This window comes from Canis aureus, chromosome 21 (genome assembly GCF_053574225.1).
Source record: "Canis aureus isolate CA01 chromosome 21, VMU_Caureus_v.1.0, whole genome shotgun sequence".
Classification (NCBI taxonomy): domain Eukaryota; kingdom Metazoa; phylum Chordata; class Mammalia; order Carnivora; family Canidae; genus Canis; species Canis aureus.
Window position 1 is genome coordinate 38,562,205 of NC_135631.1, and position 12,068 is coordinate 38,574,272.

Below are 12,068 nucleotides of genomic sequence, written 5' to 3' on the forward strand. Positions count from 1 at the left end.
TATATGTTATTTGTATTTATTTATTGTCCATTCCCTTGACTAGAATATAAATTCCACAAAGGCGGGGATTTTTGACAATTTGTTTTCTACTGTATCTCCAGCATACAGTACTTGCTCAAAGCTTTTTGAATAAAACAAAACATACGAAAATAGAAACCTGGAGCTGTTTAAGATTCATTTCCCCAGATGGCAGAAAAAGAAAGTAAGGAAACTGTCTCTTTAATAGTATGTACATTAATTCCAGAGTACATTAAGAGCATGTTGAGATTATCTTGCTTAATAAAAACTGTCCAGAAAGCCATCCCATCCACCATTCTAAGGAAGACTGGTAAGAAAGTGGAATGTGTTTTCCAAAAGCTTAATGTGTACTTACTGTGTGCTAGGTATAATTCTAAGCTTTTTAACATGTACTAACCTATCTAATGCTAAAAATAATCATAAAAAGTATTATTATTTTAATCTCCATTTTACAGATGAGGGAAAAAAGGCACAGAGGAGAGGAGTTCAGAGTCACATAAATACCAGGTGGTAGAGCCAAAACTGGACTTTCAGAGCCAAAACTCATCACCATTATACTACATACACTTGCCACATAGTAATTCTGCTAATACTGGCCACCCACAGATTCCACAGCTGAGAATACAGTCGAACAACGAGAAAAAGATGAAGGATTACATTTATGCAAAGAAGACAGTGAAAAAGAGGGATGAGGCAACTTGAAATCCAGAAGGATATCATGGAAGAAGAAAATTTCAGAAATAGAGACTAGTTGATGGCATCAAAACAGTTAACAGGAGTAAGCACTGAAAAAAAAAAACTACTAAATCTGGCACAAAGAGTCACTGGAAACTTTATCAAAGACATTTTAGGGAGATGAACCTTTAAAAATCAATGAGATTTTGTCAATTTTATCTCAATAAGGCTGGGGAAAACAATGAATGAGAGTTGAGGGAATGGTGTCATGGAATGTATTTCAAGACATCGAAGGGAAAGAAAGAAACTATTAGCAGCTTTAAGAGCTAGCACGTATGATGTAAAGATTTTATATAAAACAGGAACACTCAAGTATGCATGCTTTTAGAGTTAAAAGTATTTTGCCAAAAAATGTGCTTTTAAAGAATAAAATTATATTATTTGTATAAAATAATGTTATAAGTCTAAGGTAGATTCTCAGAGACACATACTTAGACTACTGAGAAAGCAGGTATCAGGCATGAATCATCTTATATGGTTCATTTTTCATGCATAATTAGTCAATTACGGTTCTAACTGTAAATAGATAATAGATAAGAGTTAATATTTTTAGCATTTTATAAATTTATTCCATTATATTTACAGAATTATCTATTTCATTTTAACAAAACAACTTCTTTGAACAGGGAGTCACAAAATATATACTTGGATTTTTCTGTATTTAAAAGTTAGTATCAGAGCAATTATGATGCTTAAAGAAAAAAGTAAACAACAAAAACTACTTTCAGAAGAAAGAACAAAAAGCACAATTACAAATTACCTTATCATGTACCTTAAAAGAGTAGTTAATTACTAACTCAACAATCAAACTCATTAGGAAGAATAAAACTAGTTTAGACTACAAGCTACTAATTAACATTTCCAATTGTACTATGAGGGCATTTCAAACTTACATGGCAGTATGTCCTTATATCTGTTCTTTTTAACATTTTCTTCTTTTTCTCCAGTGGCTGTGGGATAAATCTTTTCTGTTCTATATTTGGTAGACAATCTTCTTAATCGCTTAAAACATAAACAAAAAATTCAAGATTATAAAAACATTAATATCTTCACAATTTTAATGATTTATAAATAGCTCTTTATTGAATTTTGCTAACCCCAATTCCTTAAAACTCATTTTCCTGTTTGTCTAAGCTCACAGTATCTCCCTATCCCTTAACAATTAACCCCAAGGAAATTTTTTTTTACCTTAAGTGAAAACATAAGATTAATATTCCAAATGGCATTGAAAGAGGACACCAAAATACAAGAAAGCAATTTTATTTAAAGAAATCATTAATAAGTTTAGTCAGAATATTTCAGTCCTTAACTTACTCAAGTAATTTTTGTGTTTAACTATGGGTCCCTAAAACCAAGTAAATCATGCCTAAAAGATTATTTACAAGTTTCTTTATTCCTTCTCTCAATAAACCTTGGGCACCCATGATGTGCCAGGCTCCTTCCAAGGCATAAGCTAATAATTACTTATAAGACACTGCAAAACAAAGTTCTTTCATATTGCATTGGAAATGCCCAACAAAGACCAATTCTGCTTATTCACTGCATTACAGAAGTGGTTTGTGAGTTAGTGACAAATTCTTACCACATATGGCAGTAGGGATGTTCTTTGGGCTGGAATATTTCTGCATGTCAGTAATACACTTCCTGCTTTCAGAAGCACTGAAAGTCAGCATTGTGAATTGTTTAAATTCACTACTCAACTACATTGCTGAAATTTAATTTCAAAGAAGCCTACTTTCTTCCAAGCTTAAAGACATATTGAAGGCATTCTGGTTTTACTATTCAACAAATTATTGAATACAAATGAAATGAACAAAAAGTCTGGTAACATTTAACTTTTTCACCATTTTACTTTTGCTACTTGTAATGTTCATGTTTAAGCAAAAAAAAAAAAAAAGTTTTTTTAAAATCACAGAACTTATTTAAGGTTCTTATTCTTGTTATGATATACTTCACAACATACAGCACTTGAAATAATCTTTTAAGTAGACAATTATCATAGAATAATGAGTCTTTTGTTTTTCTTTGAAAAACTACTAAACTTTATAATGACAATATTAGAGACCTAAAAGAGGAATGAATACACATTTTTTTTTTTCAGTAAGATGAAAAGACCGACGAGAATCTTGTTCTGCATTGGCACAATGCCGAAATTAAATTCCCCACATTTATGATGCTATTTTCTATGGTAATAAGGTTTTCAAAAGTAGGTTAGGGAAAAAAATTATATTTAAAAGTAAACGTGCTGTTGGTAAGAGTGTGAGAAAATCAAAACTTCAATATAATGCTGGTAGAAAAGAACATTAACACAAGCCCTAAGGAGGGTAATTTGTTGATTACAAATACACATAACCCCTTAACCCAGGAAGTATACTTCTAAAAATTTGTCCTTTACACAGCACATGTGAAATGACATATTATACACCAAGTTATTTATTGCAGTATTGTTTAAAACAACAAAAGACTGCAAATAAAAGTCTATTAATAGAGGACTGGCTAAACAGATTTGTTTCATTTATACAATTAAATATAATTGAAAACAAATAAGGAAGCTCTTTATATACAGTGATATGGAAATGCCTCAAAATACGTATTAAGGGTAAAAAGCAGGGAACACCATAGTGTATATAATACACTACCACTGGTGTTAAGAATAAAAATATATTTGCATTTCCTTGTACATGTGCATAAAATATCTCTAGGAGAGAAAATGAACAAGGTTGTTGTTATTAGTTGAGAAAAGAAATGAATAGCTATAAGAAATGGATGGGAAAGAAACATTACTGTATGATATCTCATGCCTATTTGATTATATGCATGTATTGTCTATTCAAACTATTAAATGCTGAAGGAGTGCCTGGCTGGCTCAATAAGAGGAGCATATGGCCCTTGATCTCAGGGTCATGAGTTCAAGCCACATGCTGCATGTAGAGATTACTTAAATAAATAAAAACTTGAAAAAAGATTTTTAAAAATTAAATGCTAAAAAAATTAAAGGAAAAAAGACAGCTATTTTCTTAATCCATATTAACAAAGACCCTCCCAGTTATGCACTATAAATCTTACATATTTAATTAGAATCTCTATTATTTTTGCTCAAAGATTTTAATTTTCAGGTATTTATAGTATCTTAATGCATTACAAAATATTGTATGTGAATGTGACTTACAGAAGGATATGAGTCTAAACACAGGGGTAAAGGAATTAACTGAGGTAATAATCACTGAAAAAAAATGTAACTACAAAGAAATGGGAAAAGGGGATGAATTTAATTATAAAATGTTAATGCACTTCTGGAATACCTGCAATTGTTCCATTTATTTTTTTACACGATGAATTATTATTGAGAAATGGACAAAATAAAGTTTTTATATGAAATGACTGCATTTTTCATATTTAATTTTAGAATACTTTTGTGTACAAATAAACATTACACATGAGTTTGAATTTTATACATTCAGTTTTCTTAAAGCCCTGCACAGTATGGTGTACTTCTACTTCAACCTTCCAATGTTCTATTAAAATAAGTCTACATAAGCAGTATACTTAAAAAGTTTCATACTCATCAGCAATACTCATCTCTGGTGTAGTATAAATAAAACAAAGGTGGTCCATTAAACATTAACCTTTGTACATAAAAAAATTGACATTGAAAAAAATTCTACCCAAATGTTTTTTAAGAAGATAACAAGTAGGGTCTAATTTTCCTAACAAAACAAAACAAAAAAAAGGTCAGCTTTACAGTTAGTTGCTTGAATTAAAATTCTAGATCTACCACTTTCTAGCTATATGACAATGAACACAGTTAACCCATCTCATCTTCTGTAATATGAGGACAATACCCACACTCAGTAAACAAGCTTCCAAATCTTATCTACTTTTTAAGTCTTAGCTCCTTCAAAGTTTCTTTTCCCACTCATGCAAAAATAATCTTTTCCTTCTGAATTCTTTTTAGACTTTATATGCACTCTCAAAATACCATTTCCTTCTCTTTATGATAAATATGTAAAGAGAATACATTTTATTTCTCCTACTACACCGTAAGCTCTTGAGTACAAGATTATAATTAGATTAACATTTGTAATGTTCTGTACCCCTGGAACATATTAAATGCTTGTATGCTAAATACATTAATCTTAGAATACGATTTAAATGCTGGCCTAAACAAAAGATTTTTTTTAATACATCAAAATGAATGTCCAAATAGTGACTGAAGTAGAGATAGCACCAAAACTCATTTAACTACAGGAAATGAAAGTATCTATATATGTAATTTCATTTTAACTTCCTGGCCACCAATTCTATTGTCTCTAGGTGAAATTAATTACTAGGAAATTAACTGAGAAACATATAAAATACTAAGGAATCTTATTCATAGATATAGTGCATGTGACAGACTGTGTCAAAATAGCACTGAACTAAAACACCAATAAAATAATTCATTTGTTAAGTTTAACATAGTTATTTAATATACTCCTAAGGAAGAAAGTACTTTGAATCAGTTACCATCCTAACTGAGCAAAATATAGCTAAATGGCATATTTACATAGGCTTACAGATACCATACCCTGTATCAGATATGTTTTTTTAATTATGGAAACAAAAAGCCTTTAAGAAAAATTTTCAATGGTCTACTCTTAAACATCTTGAAAAAGTCAGTAAGTTCTTTTAAATAATTTCATATCGCAGAGTTACTGTCCTAAAAGGCAAATCTGATCATTTTTAGTCAATCACATTAAAATCCTCTCGTGTCCATGACTTCCAAGATAAACTACCAACTCTTTAATTACAACATTTTGAATGCTGCCTGTCCAATTTCCTAGCTTCTTTTTTTTTTTTTTTAACACTCTCTTACTTAAGAATCTGATGCTTCAGCCACATAGAATCACTTAGTACCACCACCACCAAAAGCAATCCTCCACCCTTCAACATCACAGTTTGACATTTTTACCCTTGCTGGTGAATTAACAGTAGGATCTGGCTAAAGTGTTATTTCCTTTGTGAAGCTTTCTTGACCCTTCCCCTTAACAGCTCCTCAGCCAAAGAGTCAATAATACATTGCTCTCTTACCACTTGTGAAATTTCAGTCTTGCCGATCTCACCAACTATAAAACTGAAGGCACAAACTGGACTATCTTACTGGACTTTATAGACCAAGATCTAATGCAAATCACATTAAAAATGGGTGACATCATTTATTTATTGAGTTCAGGCAAGTTATACAGATGTCTCTAATAGATTAGAATTTTGGATGCACAAAAAAAACGAAGTTTAATACTTTGTTTTAATGTTCCAAATTCTTCTCTTTATTTCTTCAAACACAAAGCTTTATTCTCTTAATCCTGTATCAATAAACTGATTTCTCAAAAGCTTCTAACAGTCACATGCAATATAACTATTCTCTTTTAAGATATCCATTTGGTGTCAAGATTTGAGTTCTTTAACAAAGTAGTACAGTTTAATTGTTTACCTATGGTTCTAAGCTAGTAAGAATGTGTTGTGTGCTGTTTGTTGAATCTCTCTAGTCAAACAGCTGTCTACTGGATTGTCCACTGGGTGTCTCATGAGATCACAAACATGTCCAAATAAGCACTACCATTCAACAATTGCTCAAATCTAAAAGCTAGGAATCACCCCTGATTCCTTCCTTTACCTCCCCTACAACATCCAATGCATCAGCAAGTTGTGTTAGCTCCATTTCTAAAATATATCTAATTCTCTTCATATTCATTGAACACTTAGAATTCAGAATATGTTGAGGTAAGCAAAGTATTAATTGGCTGGATTTTAAATCAGAACAACTAAGAAAACCATGGACACAAAAAGTAATAGAGCTAACATGGAAATTTAGCTAACTCAAATAAGATAAATATCTTTTGGAATAAGATAGAATATAAATAAATTAAATATTGGAGCTCAAGACTTCTTACGCTATTACCAGGCCACACACTACTGCCCCAAATTCCTCAATGTCAACACTTAAAAAACAGTATTGGGGCACCTGGGTGCTCAGTCAGTAAAGCATCTGCCTTCGGCTCAGGTCATGATCCCAGGGTCCTGGGATGGAGCTCCACATCAGGCTCCCTACTCAGCGGGGAGCCTGCTTTTTCCTCTCTCCCGTACTGCTCCCCTCCTTGTGTTCTATCAAAGAAAAAAATAAAATCTAAAGAACAAAAAAACAATGAGTTTCATAAGTAGTAAATATGCACACAAGAATATACAAACCTAAAAACTGAACTTTAAGGGGAAATAAAACTGAAATACTTTAAGCTTAAAGTTTATATTGCACCAAAATATAATACCTAATGCCAAAAATAGTGGTTTTGCCACTGCTCTGAAAAATTTGAGACAATTATTGAAGAATCCATCTGAATTTTATTTTATTTTTTAATGTTTTTGAGAGAGCAAGAGCGAGCACATGTGAGCAAGGGGAGAGGGGAGGCAGAGGGGAGGAAGGGGGGAGAAAGAATCTCAAGCAGATGCCCTGAGCTCACAGGATCCTAAGAACTCTGAGATCATGACCTGAGCCAAAATCAAGAGTCTTAACTGACTTAAAATCAATGCTTAACCGACTGTGATCCATCCAGGTGCCCAAATCTATCTGAATTTTAAAAGGGAGGGGGCTTGGCACATAGATGGCACTCCATACTAACTGTTAAATGAAGAATCTGATTTTATACCTGAAACATTTAACTGTCCTGTCACAAAGCCACTCAATTATAGTATTACTAAGTTAATACTACTATACAAATTGTATGATCATTAAGCCAGAATAATTTTTAAACCCCAAATACAAAGTTAACAGCAATAAATAATAAAATCATATTATAATTCCCAGCAAAAGTATACTATCTCTAACTAGCTTTTCTTAAATCTTTACAAACCTATTTATATAAAAATATGCACATCACTAACACCCATCACAGGAATCAAAACAACCAAAAGGCCTTTAAATCATACAATTGCAATGTCTATATTCAATTGTAAAACATCCAATTCTGCCTTTCAAAATTCTTCCTATCTTTGCTCACGCTTTACCTATTACTGTATAACAGACTAACTTTAACTTGTCAGCCATTCTTTTTCAGAGAGGAAAGCTATGCGTTCTTTGAAGCAAAGTCAGGACAAATGGTAAAAGGATATTATTTTGAAGTAGGAGCAATCATATGGGTTCTTTGGGTAACAAAAACATTTTATTCTTTATTCATGTTGATTTTAATGCTTCAGTTATCTTCTTAGTAGTATACACCAAACAAACTCCTCACTTTATTCTAGCTCACTACAGAAATCCTCTTGTTAAAACATTTCCTGAGACCAGTCCTGGCACCAAACCCCATCTCCCACTTCCTCCCAAAGTGCTTCCTCATCTCTACCCACAGCTCTTTATCCTCTACTCTAGGACATATCCCAATGTGCAGTAGTTACTTATATATGTATCTATGCCATCAGAACATGAATTTCCTGAAAATGTCTTCTTTCTGTTAATACTAGCTACTACCGGCATAATTCATAACTAACAGTAGTGAGTAAATAGTGAGTAAATAAACTGTTTAGGTCTTCTCTGGTGGTAATGTTCAGAGAAAATGAATACAAATTAGAATTGACCAGTATACTTAAGAAACAAATGTCTATGCCCTCTTACACTTTATTACTACTTCACAATGGGACAGCTTTGAGGCTGAGACACTAGAGTTCAATTCCTAGTTCCATCAACTGCTAGCAAAGGAGATCTCCCGAACATAGCAACTTTTATAATTCTCCTCGAAGGGGTAGCAATAAGCTTTAAGCTTGTCTTTGTTTTTGCTTTTTAAAGATGTGTTTATTTGAGAGATCGAACACGTGCGTGCCCACCCACATGCACAAGTGCAGGGAAGGACAGAAGGCGAGAAACTCAAGCAGACTCATGCTGAGCTTGCAGCCTGACACACGGCTCCATCTCCCGATCCTGAGATCATGACCAGAGTGGAAATCAAGAGCTTAACCAAGTCAGATGCTTAACCAACTGAGCCAACCAGGCACCCCTTGAGAACTTGTTTTAGAATATAACTTTGTACTATAGACTTTTTGTGTCTGTGCAAAAAGGTGGTTTTATTAGAGCACAGGGACAGGATAGGACCTGTGGAAGAAAGAGCTGCAATGAACTATAGACTTTATATATTAGAAATAATAAATATGGCAAAGCATAAAACTAAAAGGAAAAATAAATTCCCAATTCTATAATCTTTTTTTTTTTTTTTTTGCACAGCCCAGACAACAAGCAATACTTTCTTTAAAGGAAAGGCTCTTGTTCTTGGGTTGGAAAAGACAACACAGTGCTTTCTCAAGATCTCAAGTAAGTTAGGAGGATGTAATAAAATTTCTCCTCTGTCAATGTGCAAGTAACATTCTTATGGAAATAAAGTAGAATCCCATTTGAATTAACAGGACACTAAAATTATATATATAACTTTTACTGAAATGAAGATATATAATACATACAACAAATGGCAAAGAAGTGTTTGCAGGCTTGATAATTTTCTTTCTATACACAGGTTCTCACCTGTCCGTTCATTCCTTTCTTCATCATCCTTATCTAATGGTCCTCTTACTACCATTTAACTCATGAAACCACTGGTTCCACATTTTGCAGGTTAATCCCAAATTCAAATATTTTGTCCCACTGTCCCAGCAAATTGCTCAGAAATTCCAAAATTTGGGTATTATACTTATGGCTCCTGACCATGCCACCCCCTTTATCTGATTATGTGTCCTGACTGAAGAAAACACGTCATGACAGTCCCTACCCTTGAGTTTACACAGGGGAATACTCTGCCAAGCCCAGACTCTCATAGTTTTCCAAAGCAATCTATCACCAATTTCATTATTCCATAACATAGAGTATAAATAAACATACAGTAAAATTGAGAATACACAGTTCCAGCTTTAACACATTAAGCCATAATAACAGCAACTGTCGAACTAAAAAATTAAATATGACCCCCAAATTAATAGCATGGTTGCAGAATTCCTATTTACCTTTGCAAAAATAAATAGCACAGGAAGAGTCCCCTTAGCAGCTTAAGAGTTCAATACATATTTACCACTATATGGAAATAAATTATGTTTTGCTCAGCCAGACTGCCACTAAGCTGTGGCCAACAGATCACAGTTTTAAAGAGAAACCTGGACGTACTGGTGAACCTTTAACTCCCGAACCCCTCAAAAATTTCAATCTTCTCTTTACCACTTCTACTGAAACTACTTTTATGAAGTCACCAGTAATCTCCAAACTCCATCAATATCTCAAAGCCTTAATTCCGAAAAGTATTTTATTTAACACAAATGATCCTCCCCCTTTTAAAATTCCTTTCTTAGATTCCATGAAACGGTCCCTTGATTCTCCTCTTACCCTGCTAAATTAGTCCTTTCTGCCTCCTCTGCTTTCAAACCCCTGAATGTTGTGTTTTCTATGGAACTGTTCTCTTCTCAGATTTCATTTTTTAGGAAGCTTATCCCCTCCCTATTCTGACATTAACAATTACATTTATGAAGATTCCAAAATCTCTATTTCCAGTCCTGACTTTTCAGTTGTAGTTCCACAAACTGCTTATTAAACATCCCCAACAGCAATTCGAACCTAACTAGATAAAAAGAAACCTAATTTTTCAAATGATTCTTTTTTTCACTGCACCTCTGCTCTCCTTACCCTTTCAAAGGTAAGACCTCCTAAGAAGTTTTGGACTTTTCCCCTCTTATCTATCCCACTTGCTTCCTCTCACACCTAATCAATTTCAAGTTCTCATGAGTTTACTTCAGTAAACAACTCCCAAACATGGCCCCTTACTCTCCAGTCCCATCGCCAATGAAGAAAGAAAGCTGTTTTACTATATGAAATAGGTAACTTAATTTTCTTTCCTTTAATTACTTGTCTTTTCAATTAAAAATTAAAAGACTTAAGAAATCTTTTGAATGAGGGAAAAAGAACAACTTGGTGGGCTTAACAAGATAAATATAATAAATAAATAATATTGTTTATGTAATAATTATTTTAAATGTGATAATTACATTAAGTCAAGGAGTAAAGACAGAAGAAATGCATTTATTAAATCATGCATGTAAAGTACCCTACATAGCACCTAGCATAGAGCATGTCTTTAAATATGGAAAAATTAAGATAAGCATGAAATTTATTAATAGATGAGGAATTTAAGGGAAAAGTTTATTTTTTTTTATTTTTTAAGGGAAAAGTTTAATTAGCTGTCTCAGATTAGCTGAAATGGCAGACATCAAATTATCCTTATTTGTATACTCAAACACTGTCAAAAAAAAAAAAAAAACAACACTGTCAAATTTTGGTTCTTAAAGAGCAATTTAATCCTTTTTGTGTATACCCTAAGATTTGGTGCCATACTAGAGTAGGATATTGAGACCACACTGATTACCAGCTCCAATTCTTCTTTAAAAAACTCAGAAAGCAATATAAGTCTATTTAGACCCATTACATAAAATAAATCATAAGCCAAGTTCTAAAATGATAAACTGTCATTGATGTTCTCTCTAATCCTTCCATTGTCAATCCATACAGAGACCACAGAAGTCCTAATTGTTATATATATCCAAAGGCTTGAAAATTACTTGGCAAACCAGAGTTAAGTTTTACAAGCCATATTTTTGCACCTTTCCACTTCAACTCCCCAATAAAAATACATAAAGCATTATCATTAAGGGATCTGCTATGCCAATTTTTCCTATCAATGCATAAAAACATTCTTTGCTTAGTAAAAGATATTTGTTTTTAGATATAAAAAATTAAGAATAAAGGATCTGCTTTAACAAAATTACCATTTTTCAAAAAAAGGAGAGACCAAGTAGAAATAAAGTCGTGTTAGGTTGCCAAACTTTTGTCTGTAGAATTAGGTTTTAAAATCTTAATAGAAACATAGTTTGGCAATTCCTGAAAAGGATAAATATAGAGCAACCCCACACAACCCAGCAATTCTACTCCTAGGTATATACCCAAGAGAATGGAAAATATATGTCTGCAGAAAAACTTACATACAAATGTTCATAGCATTATTCATAAAAGCCAAAGAGTGGAAACAGCTCAAATGTCCATCAACTGATGAATGAACAAAATATGGCATATTCATACAGTTGACTATTGTTCAGTGATAAAAAGAAATAAGGTACTGATGACATAGTTAACAAATGGGTCTTGAAAACATTATATACTATGTAAAATACACAAAAAGCATATGTTTCCATTTATATGAAATGTTCAGACTAGGAAAATCAACAGAGGCAGAAAATAGATTAGAAGTTACATGGTATTGGGG

At 32.7% G+C, this 12,068-nt stretch overlaps 1 protein-coding gene and 1 long non-coding RNA gene across 15 annotated transcripts in view; one reads left to right on the plus strand and one right to left on the minus strand.

The window, feature by feature from the left end:
• LOC144292914 (uncharacterized) overlaps nucleotides 1-12,068 on the plus strand; it is a 121,287-nt gene that overhangs the window by 91,001 nt on the left and 18,218 nt on the right. For 2 of the 9 annotated variants that reach the window (XR_013360315.1, XR_013360309.1), the window contains exon 4: nucleotides 8,999-9,085. The exons of 6 other annotated variants lie outside the window; for them this stretch is intronic. This is a non-coding gene — a long non-coding RNA (uncharacterized LOC144292914). Of the gene's footprint in view, nucleotides 1-624; nucleotides 4,136-8,998; nucleotides 9,086-12,068 lie in introns of those variants that run through there. One more of the 9 variants, XR_013360322.1, reaches the window with a different exon arrangement.
• The window catches only part of PTPN12 (protein tyrosine phosphatase non-receptor type 12), an 85,094-nt gene that overhangs the window by 45,522 nt on the left and 27,504 nt on the right, over nucleotides 1-12,068 (minus strand). For 4 of the 6 annotated variants that reach the window (XM_077863895.1, XM_077863897.1, XM_077863894.1 and 1 more), the window contains one exon: nucleotides 1,647-1,755. The exons of 1 other annotated variant lie outside the window; for it this stretch is intronic. In XM_077863895.1, coding sequence (XP_077720021.1) covers nucleotides 1,647-1,755 — 109 coding nt within the window. Of the gene's footprint in view, nucleotides 1-1,184; nucleotides 1,270-1,646; nucleotides 1,762-12,068 lie in introns of those variants that run through there. One more of the 6 variants, XM_077863898.1, reaches the window with a different exon arrangement.